The sequence below is a fragment of the Xenia sp. Carnegie-2017 genome, unplaced genomic scaffold (genome assembly GCF_021976095.1).
Source record: "Xenia sp. Carnegie-2017 unplaced genomic scaffold, XeniaSp_v1 HiC_scaffold_24, whole genome shotgun sequence".
NCBI classification, from domain to species: Eukaryota; Metazoa; Cnidaria; class Anthozoa; order Malacalcyonacea; family Xeniidae; genus Xenia; species Xenia sp. Carnegie-2017.
The window spans coordinates 7,514,433-7,529,623 of record NW_025813487.1 but is presented as its reverse complement, the minus strand read 5'-3'; the positions used below and the strand labels follow the sequence as shown (position 1 = coordinate 7,529,623).

At 34.2% G+C, this 15,191-nt stretch overlaps 1 protein-coding gene across 1 annotated transcript; it reads right to left on the bottom strand.

Annotated features, from left to right (window-relative positions):
• Window positions 1-8,337: 8,337 nt before the first annotated feature.
• Window positions 8,338-13,871, bottom strand: LOC124452054. Its single transcript, XM_047002649.1, has 2 exons — window positions 10,466-13,871; window positions 8,338-9,857 (listed from the first exon to the last, which is right to left on the bottom strand). Exons 1-2 carry the CDS (start codon window positions 13,869-13,871, stop codon window positions 9,775-9,777), a joined length of 3,489 nt encoding a protein of 1,162 aa, XP_046858605.1. The 3' UTR covers window positions 8,338-9,774.
• Between the last annotated feature and the right edge of the window lie 1,320 nt (window positions 13,872-15,191).

The following is a 15,191-nucleotide window of genomic DNA, read 5'->3' as shown; positions in this document are numbered from 1 at the left end:
AAACAAATTCTTAATGAAATTAAAAGGTCGTGGAACAGTCATGACGTTTGTAGGTCAAGGTACCATACAGCCCAGGGCATACCCAACCAGCTTTTCTTTTTGCCCGAGTCTGTACATGCATTGGATTGCAAATAGATCTATCTTCATCAGGACATTCTAGAGATTGAGCACCATATTAAACTACCAAATGACGACGAATCACGAACATATGAAGAATACTTTGCTTACGACTTGGCTATACTGGAAATGGGGAATCCACAGAAATGGAGAGAAAGCCTGGTAGTATTTCGGAGATTGGTAGCAGAAGCTGAGTAACAATTAAACTTTTTTTATTGGAACATGATTTGCAATACTACAGGGCAAAAACTTTTTGTCTCAGGTTGCATACACAGTAGGTTGAATCTTTATTCAAGGAGTAAAAAAATTAACAACATTGATTTCATTTGCAGATTTCGCAGCGGATTGGAACTCCCCACAATACTAAGACTAGGCTTGCATTGCAAACAAATGCTACGATCTTTTGGGAGCTATCAATGATTTTATATTGCTTAATGTTTATAGATATTCTTGAGATAAAACACTCTAGATATCTCCCTCAAGTCATCTTCAGAGTCAAATGAGGAGTAAACGTCATGTTAGCCGTATTTAGTATTTGATTATCTGGTTAAGCCTTTTTTTACAAAGTTATAAGATTGATGTTGGTCCAATCATTTCTATTTATTACTTAAATACTTGTCAGACATGAGTTTTCTAATTCTTTTCGAGATGTGCATATCTTGCATCAAAAAATTAAAAAAATTCCTCCATTCATTATGAATTGAGTTCAGGCCCAGGAAATGGATAAGGATCTCTTCAAAATATAATTCAGAAAATATAAAAGAAAAGTTAAGAATAAAGTTTTGTTGAAATTGAATGCAGTACTTGTAAACTTTCAAGTGGAAATTTCCTTTTGGTGTTCAAACAATTTTTCAAGTGGAAATTTCCTTTTGGCATCCATCTCTTTGACAACAGCTCTTAAGCCTCGTTTCCTCTCCACGTAATTTAATAGAACTCAATGTGCCGAACACATTTCACACAAGACACATTCCATATTCATGTACAATTTGTCACGCGCGCGATCTCGCGTGACTTCCACGTATGTATGTTTAAATCTAAACCTAAACAGTCTTATATTTTGACCAGGTAGTAGCAGGGCCGTAACCAGAAAGTTTCAAGGAGGGTGCACAATTGAAAAAAAGGGACATATACAACACAACTATATCTTTATGAAATTTAGCATTACATCAATGCCTTCGAAAAATACAAATAGCTTTTTCTATGATTTCATTTTCACGGTAAATTTAAAATATCGTGTCAAATTGAAATCGATGACGATGCTTTCTTGAATAAATGCTTATTATTCTTTTACTTTTGAAAAGCGAACTAGCATAAAAAAGCGGACATTTTTAGTTATGGAAGGATGCACGTGCACCTGGTGCACCCCCCTGGTTACGTGCCTGCTCTCAACACAAAATGACCGAGCGATAACTAAAACAGTTTAACAAAACCGTAAATTAAAATATCTCATAAGTAAATTATAAAACACGAAAAAAATACGGCGCAATAATAACGAGTGATTTTACTACATTTTTGCAGCTCTTTTAACATCAAAATGTATTTGTATCTAAATGAAAAACGAGATTGTTTTTAAGGTTTGTAAAAAATGTTATTCAAAACCTATGCATGGGACACCTAACCTGTCATTCGTCATATTTTTGAATGTTCAAAGGCATTGCAGATTGGTTACAATTATTTTCGCATAAGTTTAGGTGAATTAGACCCAATCACAGCACCATATGTCAAGATATGTCATAGGCATGTCTAAGCATTCTTGTGTATGTGCCGTCGAGACGCTTTTTATGTTTCACATTTAGCGTCCATGAATCTGACCCGTAGAGAAGGATGGTTTCAATGCAAGCCTTGAACACTTTAGTCTTTGTTGACTTCTTGATTGGAGACTTCCAAGCTGCCTGAGGAGAATGCAGCGCACTCCATGCCAACGCTATTCTGACAGACATATCATGCTCAGTATCTGAATAACCGCCAAGGTACTTGAAGTCTTCAACACAGTCGATTTTAGAGCCATCTGATGCAAACAAGGGAGTGACAGATGATAAATTCAGATGCATGTATTGAGTCTTTGGAGCGTTGAGGTGCAGACCAACCTCTTGACAGGCATTCTCTACACGCTTTAGGAGATCTTGAGCAGCTTCAATACAATCTTCAAGAAGTGCAATGTCATCAGCGTAGTCCAAGTCAGCAAAGTTTTCAGCTGGGTATCTGCTACTTGAGCGCGGCTTGAGTGCGAGGCCGTCACTGCTGGTGATGGAAATGCAGAGTGCGTAATCAAGAACAATGATAAATAGAAAAGGCGCCAAGTGATCGCCTTGAAGAACACCAGTGTCAATCTTGAATGCGTTTGTTTCTCCTTCCGGGGTGAGTACTTTAGCACAGGTGTCTTTGTACATTACTTGAATTGCATCAACAAAGCATGATGGGATTCCATATACTGAGAGAATTTCAAACATTCGATCACAGTTGATGGAATCGAAAGCCTTGCGAAAGTCTATAAATGTTATAACTGCTTCCTTGTCGTGATTTTTCAGCTCCTCAACTGTACGCCTGAGAGCCAGTAAATGAGACGTGGTTAATCTTCATTTGCGAAAACCAGTCTGAATAGTTCGCAACACCCTATCGATGACTGGCCGGATTCTGTTGAGTAGGCAGCGGTTGTAGATTTTCGCTGCTATTTGGGTGAGCGAGATGCCTCTATAGTTGTCTGTCTTCTTGAGATCCCCTTTCTTCAGTGTTAGAGTTAGACCAGAAACACCTCATTCTTTTGGGCGATTGCCATGAAAGGTTTTGTTACATAACTACAGCAGAGTACTCTTCACTTCAGGTAATTTCCAAAACTGTGGTGGAAGACCGTCCAGCCCTGGCGCTTTCCCATTCTTCAGAATCCGTATGACAGAGTCAAATTCATCTTGTGTTAGATCACCACAGTCTATTTCAGGGAAGATGTCGAATGTCTTATGAATTGGAGGGAGATCAGGCTGTGCACCAACATCGGCATTTAGCAAGTTCTTGAAATGATTTTCGCATGTCTTAAGACGGTCATCACCTTCAATAAATATAGTGCTTCGTGACTTTTTCCCTGACAGGGTCTTCACTAAATTTATGCATTTTTAATGACAGAGGCTGCCGCTGGCGTTTCAAATGAGCGTAAGATGTTGTTAATCCGCTTGTCTTCATAGCTGACATACGTTTTGCGGAGATTTTTCTGAATAGACTAGATGTTTTGGGTCGAAGCCCGGAGGGTAGCTTTGCGTGATGTCACGACAGGCTCAATATCAACAGTTTTTGTGGCTCTTGGTGGACTTTTTGGAAGAAGCTCAGCGCCCGCATCTGTTGCCACTGAAACAAATGTCGAGTAGTCTTGCTCGGGCGGAGAGAGGGTGTTGAAGCGCTCTGAAATTGTGCTGCCAACTTTAGTAGCAAGTTCTTTGTCAAGTGATAGCGCTTTCCAGTGATGTTTTTTCTTCTTTGGAAGAGCAGGGCGGCGTAAACTAAGTTTGACAGTTGCAGTTACCATACGGTGATCACTACCAACAGGATTAAATGAGGAGAAGGCACGACACTCACTAATGCTGTTTCTCCACCGTTTGCGGTACAGTACAAAGTCAATTTTTGAAAGTGACCCAGATGGAGATTTGTGGGTCCAGAGCTGGCTTCGCTTTTTCTGAAACAATGTGTTACCGACGAGAAGGTTATGTTGTTGGATGAAATCATGGATTAGGAAACCATTACGATTTGATGATAAATGGTATGAGAAACCTGTGTTGACTTGGGCATTCATGTCTCCTCCGACAAAGAACTAGGAGTGAGATGATACATCTTTAATAATTTGACTTAGTTTTTAGTAAAAGTCAGAAGCGATGTGTTCATCAATAGCGTTGTGAGGTGAGTAGCAATCAACAACGATAGTTTTAGGATTGCCTTTAAATGTAGCAGAGATGATGCGATTGTCATGTTTATCGACTGATTCAAGAAATGGCAGTAACTTTGCATTTATTGCTATACCAGCACCATGTATTGAGACTCCAATAGAGCTGCGGCTGGATGTCGATGTAAACAGAACAGATGATCCTATGTTACGAATAACTATGTCAGGATAGTTGTCAGCATGCAAGAAACGATGTTCTTGTACGCATGTAATGTCGATGGTGTAGTCGTTAAGCAGTTTGTTGAACTCAGCTTGTGGTGATTATAATAAATCTCTAAAACATCATGAAACATAAAAGGAGCTTTGATACTATACACCCCAAGGAAAATTTACACTACGATTGACATGGACTGTCTAACTCATACAAACTTTTGACACACACCACAACACTGTAAAGTTTTCACGGAAGTTTTACACTAAAAAGTAAAAGTTATTAAAATGATAACTCTAGCAGCAGGAAAGTAAATTCATCAGGGAACCAGTGAAGAAAAAGTAATAGACACAAGCTTCTTTTCCAACTTCTTGCAACAAGAAAGATAGGTAAGTTTGAACATAGATTGAAGAAAGCCATTAATACCTCTAATCAACATATATTTCCGTATTTATGTGCAGGATTTTGCCTTTTCATTTATATATACTACACAGCAATGACTGTATGGACAAAATACGACATTAATTATTGACTTGATTTCTGATTATCAAATAAAAACAGTAGAAATAATTTTAATAATGAAGCTTTCAAGGTCAGCTTTAATTTTTTTAGTTGAGTAATGACACTTTAAACCTGAATTTGGTTTACATTTATATTTCACTCACGTTTGAATTATCATCATCTTCCTCAGATCCACCACAAAATATTTTACACGCTCCACAAGCTTCTTAGGGTTCTCGTTACATGTCGGATCTAATGTCAACTGACTTAATCTCATAATTCTGTACTCTTGACTTGACAACTTCAAAAAGCAAAGTTCTTGCCCAATAGAAACAAGATTGTATTTCACATCGCCATAGAGAAAGATCCTCAAGCAACTTTAAACTTTAATTTCCACATTTACGATGAATGATTTAACTTGCTTTACGTTTGAAACCATATCTTGTGTTGTTAGCGCTTCATTTCAGTGTCAATCGTGTCTAGAAATGTTTAAAATTGGCACCTCCAAAAAATTCAAACTGGCCACTGTCTCAGACATCCATAACAAGCAAAGACACAGCTCAAATAAAACACAAGTGTATGGAAGCAAAGCTATCATGAAAACAGCATGCAAAATATGAATTTTAAATAAAGTAGAAAACCAAACACCTCTGGGATTCATCAATTTTTTGACTCAAACAGTAATGGACACTTCTCTATTGTTTATGGTTTCACGTATTATGTTTATATTATAATTACCTTCGATATACAATCGATTTTTTGCACAACTATAGTCAAATGATTCTTTCGGGAAAACGTTTTCCGTCGTATAATAAGTTAATCAACGACTTTTGTAGAGCCTCGGCTGTAATCGATATACCAAATTGGGTGCTTCGCGCTGTATAACGGCATTGGTTCTTTAGTTACGTCCAGTAGCATACACGCCCATGACACGAGAAAAATAAACTGAGCTTTAAACATACGGGGCAAACGGGAAAGAGGTTGTCGATATTTGGCAAAACTCTCCTGGCAAATTTAAGAAACATCCAATTTGTTACATTTCATATAAACTCTATCTTATGTCTGTATATCAAATGCTAACTGCTTAAGGCTAACCCAAAATGAAATGAAGCAAAATTAGAAAGGAAGACGCTTCTCATTGACATCCAAACATTTCACGATGAAAAAATCAGATAGAAACTAGTGTATGTTGCAATAGTCGAAAACCCGTTTAAGAGTTTGTATTCACTTCATTTACCGGAAGTAATATCAACTCTTTTTGGGTAAAATGACCACGACGAACAACATGGCATATGTGTCATTTCCTCAAACCGGTAGGAAAGTCCTGAAATCAAGACTAAAAATACAAATTTAATTATTTATAAACACAATAAAAAAATCACATGGTGTTCATAATGCTTATCAAAAAATATAAATGTTACTTTTCCTTCAAGATTGAAGTGTTTTAATGGTATCTTTTAATTTCAATCTAAGGCATGTTTCAAACGTCGAACTTTACATGCACCGAACGTATTAAAGACAAATAAAATTGAGAGGAGTTTCCTCATTATCTTTTGTTTTAAATGCGTTCGGTTCATGTAAAGTTCGACGTTTGAACTAGGCCTAAGTAATAGCAAACACTTTTAAGTTCTACGCACGCCTTTTGTTGTTTTCTCACAACTTTCATCCCTAATTATAGCTCCTGTCAACATGTCCGATTCTTATTAATCATGATTGAATACTAAACTATTAAGTGATTAGTATTAAAATATCTGTTTGCTACAACTTTAATGTAAGAAAATTGATAAGATTCTACGTGTAAAAGATGTAATTGTAGCTGATGATCTCACCTTGTGAATCATTCTTTATGTGTATATATACGTTATACGGGGTGTTCCCAAAAAGGACCAAATACAGGATGTATAAAAAACAGTGTTATAAAATTCAACTTATTCTGAAAATTTAATTCCTCATCACCATGTCCCACCGATGCATTTTTCTGAACTAAATTCTAGGAAGCTAATGATGTGCATGAAAGTTGTTTTATTTAGATTTGGCATTCTGCAAACTATTCAAATCAGCAAATCAATTTTCGAATTATGTCTATTTACACAATTGGTTGAATTGTTATATAGGTGCTGTGTATAGTAATTGCGATTGGTTCATTGGTAGTCACAGGACTTGAAATAAATGGACGGTTTCCTGCCAGCAAAACAAGTGAAAAGGTTTTGCCCGCTCATTTTAATATCATAACGAATAAAACAGCCACCAAGCCTAAAGTGAAAAAACGTTTCTCGAGCTTATTAAGCGAAGAAAATAAAATATTACTAAAAAAGAATGAATAAATCACTCGGAAGTCAACCTAAATTGCTGTGGTCAATCATAGCATTTTGCAACGAAATTTTGCTGGCCAATTTCCCCTCTGAAAGACATTGATTCTATTGAAGGGTTGTGGAAATTTATGATTTTTTCCCTATATAACAAAAAACGTAATGTACTCACCCCCGGGAAATAGTGGGCCTAATTTCACGAGAGTTCCAATATAAGTTTAGTGTTGTAGAGAAATGTGAAAATTATTTAAGACACTTTATATAGATCAACACACATATATTGTAACAATCTTGTAGAAAACATATTTATATAACGATCATTTCCTACATTAACATACTAATATAATAAAACATTTAACAAAACACTGAGCAAATGAAAGTTTCTCTCTAAATACTTTTTATAAGTGCTAAATGAATGAATCGCAACCAGTCTTTAAAATGGCGACTGCAATTGTTCTGTTTTGATAAAATGTGAGTATTTTTGAACTTCCTTTACAAGATGACAGTTACCAACAAACAATGTTGCTGAATGTGAGTGAAAGTTATTATACAACTATTGAATGCTAATATCAAAAATTGGCATGTTTAAATTCAAAATAAGACACCTCCTTTTCTAAAGCACCAGTGATCTTTACATGGCATTTGGCTAATTTCTATTAATCTAAAAAATGGTGTTGAGTCATGTGGGATTCATTTATTTAGCATTTAAAATTTAAAAAGCAAAAGAAAATCTAGCAACGTAAAGAAAATGTGCAGTAACAAAAAGTCTGCATACAGTTAAGCTACTCGTAAACGGACATCCTTGAGACCACGACCTAATGTCAGCTTACGGTAGATGTACGTTTATGGGATGTTATAAAAGGTATCTAATCACTATACATAGATATGACACAACAAAATGAAATAAATTTAATGATATAAAACTGTTTGCTAGATAAAAAATAAAGCACAGTGCATTTACAAAAATGACGTCTTAAAAAAAAAGACGTTGAAATTTTTCCATATTTTTCATTCCCAATTTTTCCACATTTCGTTCTTACATGTCGAAGTTACTTTTGTTGTGAATGATTTGCTGACCATTTATATGAACCAAACTGATCACTTTTAATCTACAACCATCCATAGTTGACGCTTGCTTTGAATTTTCATGACATGTGGCTGTTAAGATCTTAATTCATATCACAAAGTTATAGTATCATTCAAGTACATATAGATTTCAGAGCATGCGCAAAGGCAATCAAGTGAAATAATATTCACAATGACAAGGTGTTTGTATCAAGAAGCAGCTTCAACTATAGATGCAGCAAAAAAATCCCTTATGCCATCAAATGTAATAAAATCAAATTCTTTTCATTCACTCTCATGATTACTTATGCGTTATGTTCACATCAAAACGTCCACATGAGATGATAATTTTCACGCTTCAGTTGTATAAAAAAGTGGACAAAATGAACAGCCAGCTTCACCATTTTAAAAATGTAAAAGTTCATATCTTCCTATTATGACCACAGATAAAATTTCAATGATTACGTGACCTGGGTGACGTTACAAAGTACAACAATAAATCCACAGAGAACCATGGTACATATATTTGCCATTTCATTCATTACGTCACTTCCTGAAATAAAGCTTCTGCTTCTTGTATTAACGTTTGAATTAAGAGTAGACGATGGAATTTTACAGCCAAGCAATAAACATATCAAACTTTAGCAAAGTAACTTGCAGTATGTCCACTGATGTTTGAGTTGATGTTTTTAAAAAATAACTCCCATAAAGTATCGATTCACAAAGTAAAAGTGTTCCAACTTTAACAACGCTTGATATCGATTTTTCATTAAAAGGTAAAAACTTGTCATTAAACATCCTTCCATATGCAACATTATCGTTTGTTTTCTGTCTTTTTATATTGCAAACTTTCTTTGACTTTTGTTAGTATTTCCTGTTCATACGGTTTGGAGTGTTCAGTGACAATGGTTAAATTGTTTATCACGATGATGAACGTCAATCATAATTCATTTTCTTGTGGAGTTTACGATTTACTTTTTAACAGTCAGTGAGAAAGACAGCCAAATTTTTAGTTTTTCATGAAAAAATTAGCGAAAGTACCATTGTTTTATTATAAGTTAACATTTTTAAATAAATAAAGATGAAAACATTCATATAACTGAAGTAACAATTGGGCTGTCTTTGTCTCTCTTAACAACTTAACACATAGATAATTTCTATATCAAAATGCAATAAGTAAAAAGTATTAACAAATTATTTCATTGCAAGACAGTATTGATTTAATTAGTAACAACTTGTTTTTGGTTTTGAAGTATCGAAAAAACGTGCAATATTAAAACCATCCTACACTGAATACATTTGAATGAAAATTATATGTTTACATGGTGTAGATATCAACAAAATATTACCAATGGTACAATAACTAACAATAGTTTGCATTTATATGTTTGTGTGAGTGAGGAGATAAAAGTCAATAAAATTTTTTTCTTGTACAAGGAAAATTATTATCCTGGGCACGAAATCATTTGTGTTTATGGTTTGTCTTTATTGTCATTGAATTTTCATCTTTAATTAATTTCAGCTTTTATACATGATCTCTCTAAATGTTGACATTATTGTACACTGCGGTCTCTGTACAGAACAATCATAATTAGACAAAGGTCGTTTCATGAAATCATACGCAAACAGATATTAATAGAAATCTCAACAATGATAGGGATCATGCATAAGAACTGAACAAGATTTTCTTAAAGATAATATAATCATTATCCAAAATAGTGAGAAATTTTATCATCAAAGATCAAATTTATTCTCGTGGTAAGATGATTTTTACGCATTGTACCGGGACCTTTGAGAAAGAAAAAATTAAAGCGAGGTTGCGTTTACGACAGTAATAAAAAGTATTTCCAAATAAACTCATATACGGGAGAAATAATTTTGTAATCTTAAAATATTTCAAATCAATCAAATGTAAGTGGTCACTAATTATATACCTATCATCAACAACGAAAAACTTTGACCACAAAAAGTGCTCAATGTAAGTATAAATAATTTGTATGTTTTTAACGTCAAATACTTTCACATACTTATGCACGTAACTTATTAATAGTTTATCTGCTGAAGGTGAAAAAGCAGCGTAAGTTATACAGCGAGTAATGTCACGATCCCTTTCTGCAATATCTTTTTCTGCGATTAAATTGGCGTATTCCTCCTTAATTACGTCATCCCAACCATTAACTTGTTTGTCTTTATGCCACATACAGTAAATTATCCGACCCTTAAATTTAACTTTAGCAAACACGTGACACTTAGAGCTACATGCAAATACGTGCACATTTAGATAATTTTCAAAATTTACTGTTATTTTTCGCTTGTTTTCAACATTGAAAAATACAAAAGAACCAGATTTTTGACAAGCAAATGATACATCACTCACTTTAAAAATTTTGTTTGTACCTTTTAGTTCATCGAAACTATAAACAAGTTTTGTCAAATCATTACTCCAAAGCTCAGGAATATTTTCGGCCGTAAGCAAAATAACTCCATTTTCTACAGCAACCATGTCACTAACAAAACATTCCTTGACAAAAAAGTCAAATGTGTTGAGATTGTATATAATTACCTCTATTTTTTCTTGATGGCTCCGATACAGAAATTTTCCATTTGAGCAAAATTTGTCGATATAAAAATTGTAATAGTTAGTTAAACATGCACGTGGTGTTGAATAAAGATAACTCTCAAGTCCGTATTCAAACAAAAGAACATTGTCGTTTTTCAAAATAAAATAATGTAAACAATTTCCTTCAAAAATTGAAAAACTTGATCGGTTGTTATCGAAAGGATCAAGAGGGAAAAAAGAAGTTTGGGTAAAAGGATCAAAGGCAGGAAGTTTCTCACCAGTTGGATTTACAATGAAACGTTCAGGCAAACACAGTTCACCACCACAACCACAACAAAACCAAGAATGAAGACCAACAGTAAACAAAACACGAGACTCATTTAAATTACGAGGCTGTAAATGATCGTCGTATGAGAATGTTTCATATTTATTCGCTACGTTAAATACTTTAACCTCTCTTTCTTCCTCAATAACACACAAATATTTTCCAGAATTAGAAAAACACAGTGAGGTCACCTCATCATTACATCTAATACTGCGTTTCTTCTTACCTTTCTTAACGTCCCATACTGTCAAAGTATCTTTGTAACTAGTGACCATTGTGTACTTATCCTTAGAAAAACATTTGTTGGTAAAGAACTTAGAAGTAGAATCATCACAATGGAACGGACTGGGGGAAATTTTACCATTAATATCTAATATCTTATCAAGCTGGGAAGCAAAAATCAAATCTTTGAATGGATGAAAGACAACGCTAAAGTCTCCCTCTTCATATTCCTTAAACTGACCAGCAATATTTTTTATCCATAAACATCTGTTTGTTCTCAATGAAAAAAGTTGCACGATGAACCCAAGATAACCACACACGACGTAATCATGGTTTCGTGAAACATCAACAGAGATCAAATTTTGATCTAAACGTAATAATCGAGACTTTATAAAACCCGTGTCTCTGCACTCTAGATATGGTGAATCTTTGAAACGTGTTTGAAGCATTTTGATGGCTTGAGACGACAGATCTTTGACGTCGTTGGCAACGTTTTGCAAAAAAGTTACTTTATTGTTAAAGCGCATAGGGTACGTCATTACAGAATAAACTTCATTAAATAACAATCGAATGTCCTCAGAAATATGAAAGTACACATCATGTGCGTTGAATAATTTAAAATTTTCAAAAGTATGACGAGAGTCAACCAACACCGAAGCAACTAACACTTCTAAGTCAACAAGATATTTACCGACACTTTTAACGATATAATCATTATCAGAAATATCAAGTAAATGAAGCAACCAATACTTGACTGAATATCTCACTGACGCATGTTTGATGACGTCATAGTTTACACCTTCAGCTTTGAGGTTATCCAAAGATTTTAAACAAAATTCTAAAACAAGTCGATGACCACAAAGAGTTTTTACTGAGTAAATATGTTTTCGATCATCCAACAACCAATCATTTAAAGATTTGTGAAAAAACGAAACACATCCTTCTTCATTGGTAACAAACAGACAAGAGATAATCTCTCTAACCTGAAGTGATATGTACTTAGAATTCAAACAAAGAACGTCATCGATCATTTCCCAAGGAAGAGGTTCTTTAGCAACAGCCAAAGTATTTAAAATTGACTGAAACTTTTCGTTACTGATATCTAATTCCTTACTTAATCTTGTTAAGGAAATTTTGTAATATTCACTGAGATCTTTTGGTATGGAACCTTTCAACAAATCCTGATTTTTGACTTCGCTGCTAAGAAGTGATGCAAGCAACATAAGTCCGTCAGCTTTTTCTGCCAAACTGTTTTTAACATTAGAAAGGCTGTCAGTAGAGCCAATTCTTTCCTCAATCAATAATTTAATATCCTCTAAATTGCGATCATCGCTACAATTAATGAATAGTGGATTTAATTTTTCGAACTTATTCAAAGCAACTTCGTTAGGTCTGGTAGTAATTACAAATCGAAAACAAGGTGGAAGTTTGTGTAAGTGATTAGCAAGCAAATTAGCAAGGTCATCTCTTTCTGGATAACCACATTCATCAAGAGCATCAAGCACAACTAACATTCGCTTGGGAACTTCTGAGATATTATAAAACAACTCAGTAAAAAGAAGGGAAAATAATCCTTCAATATTCATGTTATTCAAAGGCTCACACAATTGACCTGAAAGTTTTTTCACAAGAAGTTGTTTGTAAGCAGGAAACTTACGACTAATTTGCATCGCTAAAGATTGAAGAAGTACATTGGCTTTATTGTAACGACTGTTGTTGTGTTGAAAGAAATGAACTGCAGTCAAGTAATGAGGAAAACGTTTACATAAAGTAGCTGCAATTACAGACTTACCCATACCAGCAACAGCAGAAATAACAAATGCACGATTTTGAGAAGTATCGTCTTCAAACCAATCTGAAAACTCTTTAAAAACCCATTCACGTGTTCCATTTAAGTATTTTTCATAATGATGCCTAATTTCACTTTCAAAAGTACAGCTAACAAGGTTTTTTGTCAATACATCTTCTTCTAAAACTGAAGTAAGTCCATGTTCACTAGCCTTGATTCCTTTAATATCATCTCCTACCAATTCCAATTTATCTATCACTTTCCCAACATTCGTACCGATATCCTTTAGGGTATTCTTAATTTCTTTGTGATCTGATTTTAAAACTTCTAAATCATTCTTTAATTCATCCCATTCTCTCAAAATCCTTTTATATTCCTCATTACCACACACTTCACTCGTTATTCTATCTATTTCCTCCTGACTTATTCCTAAACGAAGAAATGGTTCGCTTATTTTTACGCAAAAATCTTCAAATTCATTAAAGCTTACTGAAGTGTTAGGTAAGTGAGCAAAACGATCATTACGAAATAACCTAATACGGGTAATATCTGCTTCGGTTGAATAATCAGTGGGGTCATTTACTGACGTCCATATTGGATCACGAGGTGGTTTTAGGCCACAAATATTACGCAAGAGAATACAAAGTAAAGTAATGTCAAACTTATTTTCATTTGGTAATATTGGAGTAGGAGGATACAGTAGATCCCATTGATGTTGCTTTATTTGCTTATCTTTTAGCAACAAAAGCTTATTAAAATTTTTATTGTCATTTAAAATATAAAATAAATCAGTACCTGAAAGTTGTTTCCTTAATGTTATTCTTAAAGCTTCTCCACCAACATCAACAATTAATCTCATCAATTTAAAACCATTAGTTTTCTTTTTAGAGCTCAAGACAGACCCCATGTCAATGGTTGCTGAAAAAAAGTAGGTCAAACTTTTATGGAACAAATTCATTGTGATTATAAAAGTAAACCTGCGGCCAGTTACATAAAGGCAGAATAGTTTTATCCATTAGATGGCAAATCGTTTTGAACTTTTACAAAATCTCTTAAAAGGGAATAATATGTGATTTGAACTGAGCATTCATTGAAACAAAATATTGCTTTTAAGATTAGAAAATTTCTTTCTCCTAAGGAAAATATAAACAACTTTTGTACAAGTTTGAAAATTTTACTATCCGACGAATAATGCTATCCAGGCTTCGTGCAACCGTCCCCAGATGTACAAGGTACATAAAAAATAGGTACGATTGTGTACATGTGGGTAGCCTTGACCAGAGTTACAGTACATAGAACAAACAGTAGTCAGTAGTCCAACCGCTTAGTCTTGTATTTTCATTAAATTAAGTGAAGTCATAAAGTCATTCCCAAGGTTAAGTCCAAGGTTATTCCGTAATAATAACATATGAAAAATAACAAAAAATATTTTCATGTCAAAACGCCACAAAATGAAATCATTCCTTTTTTTGGCACTTCTCTTTGGTACAAAACGTTCTCTGTACTCCATGTTTAGTAAAAATGCCCAGTAATTATCATTATCTTTTTTTTATCGCTCTCCTACGCTCAGTGCATGTTATGTCTGCTGGTGTTCACGTGCTAATATCGTGCAAAGGAAGCTTGCAAAGAACAATATAGTTCCCATGTCCTTATAAATCTCAAAAATTTCAACAATAGAACGATAGGTTCTTCGCCAATTTGAAGTAATACGAGTTTTTTAAATGAAGATTATATCTTATTTGTCTAACAATGGTGTGGTGAAAAGATATATCAAATCGGTTTTTTGTGTTGTACGAATATTTGCTTATTGATAGGACTATGTTGCCGATGATTCTGTTCCAAATTAAATTTTTATGTTTATTGTTAAAATGAGGAGGCATTGCACATGGTACATATATCATTGCTGATGCAGTTATTTTCCATAGGACCATAATATATTTAAATTCTTCGTCATTTTTGACGATCTGTCAAATCTAAATCGTCGTCATTAATAGTTGAAATAAATATAAAGAAAGTTATATTCTGTCTGCTTTACATTTTCCTCACCAAAAAACAGAACACAGGGTGAGAGATAATCAACGTGATATACGAATAAAATACCGAACAAAATTCAAGCACGGAATGCACAGTGTAGCTATCAAGCTCCAAGCATTGACTATACTAGACACAACAATACTATTCGTTATCGTTAGCATTTGCGACTATGAACGAGGACACAGCCGAGGAT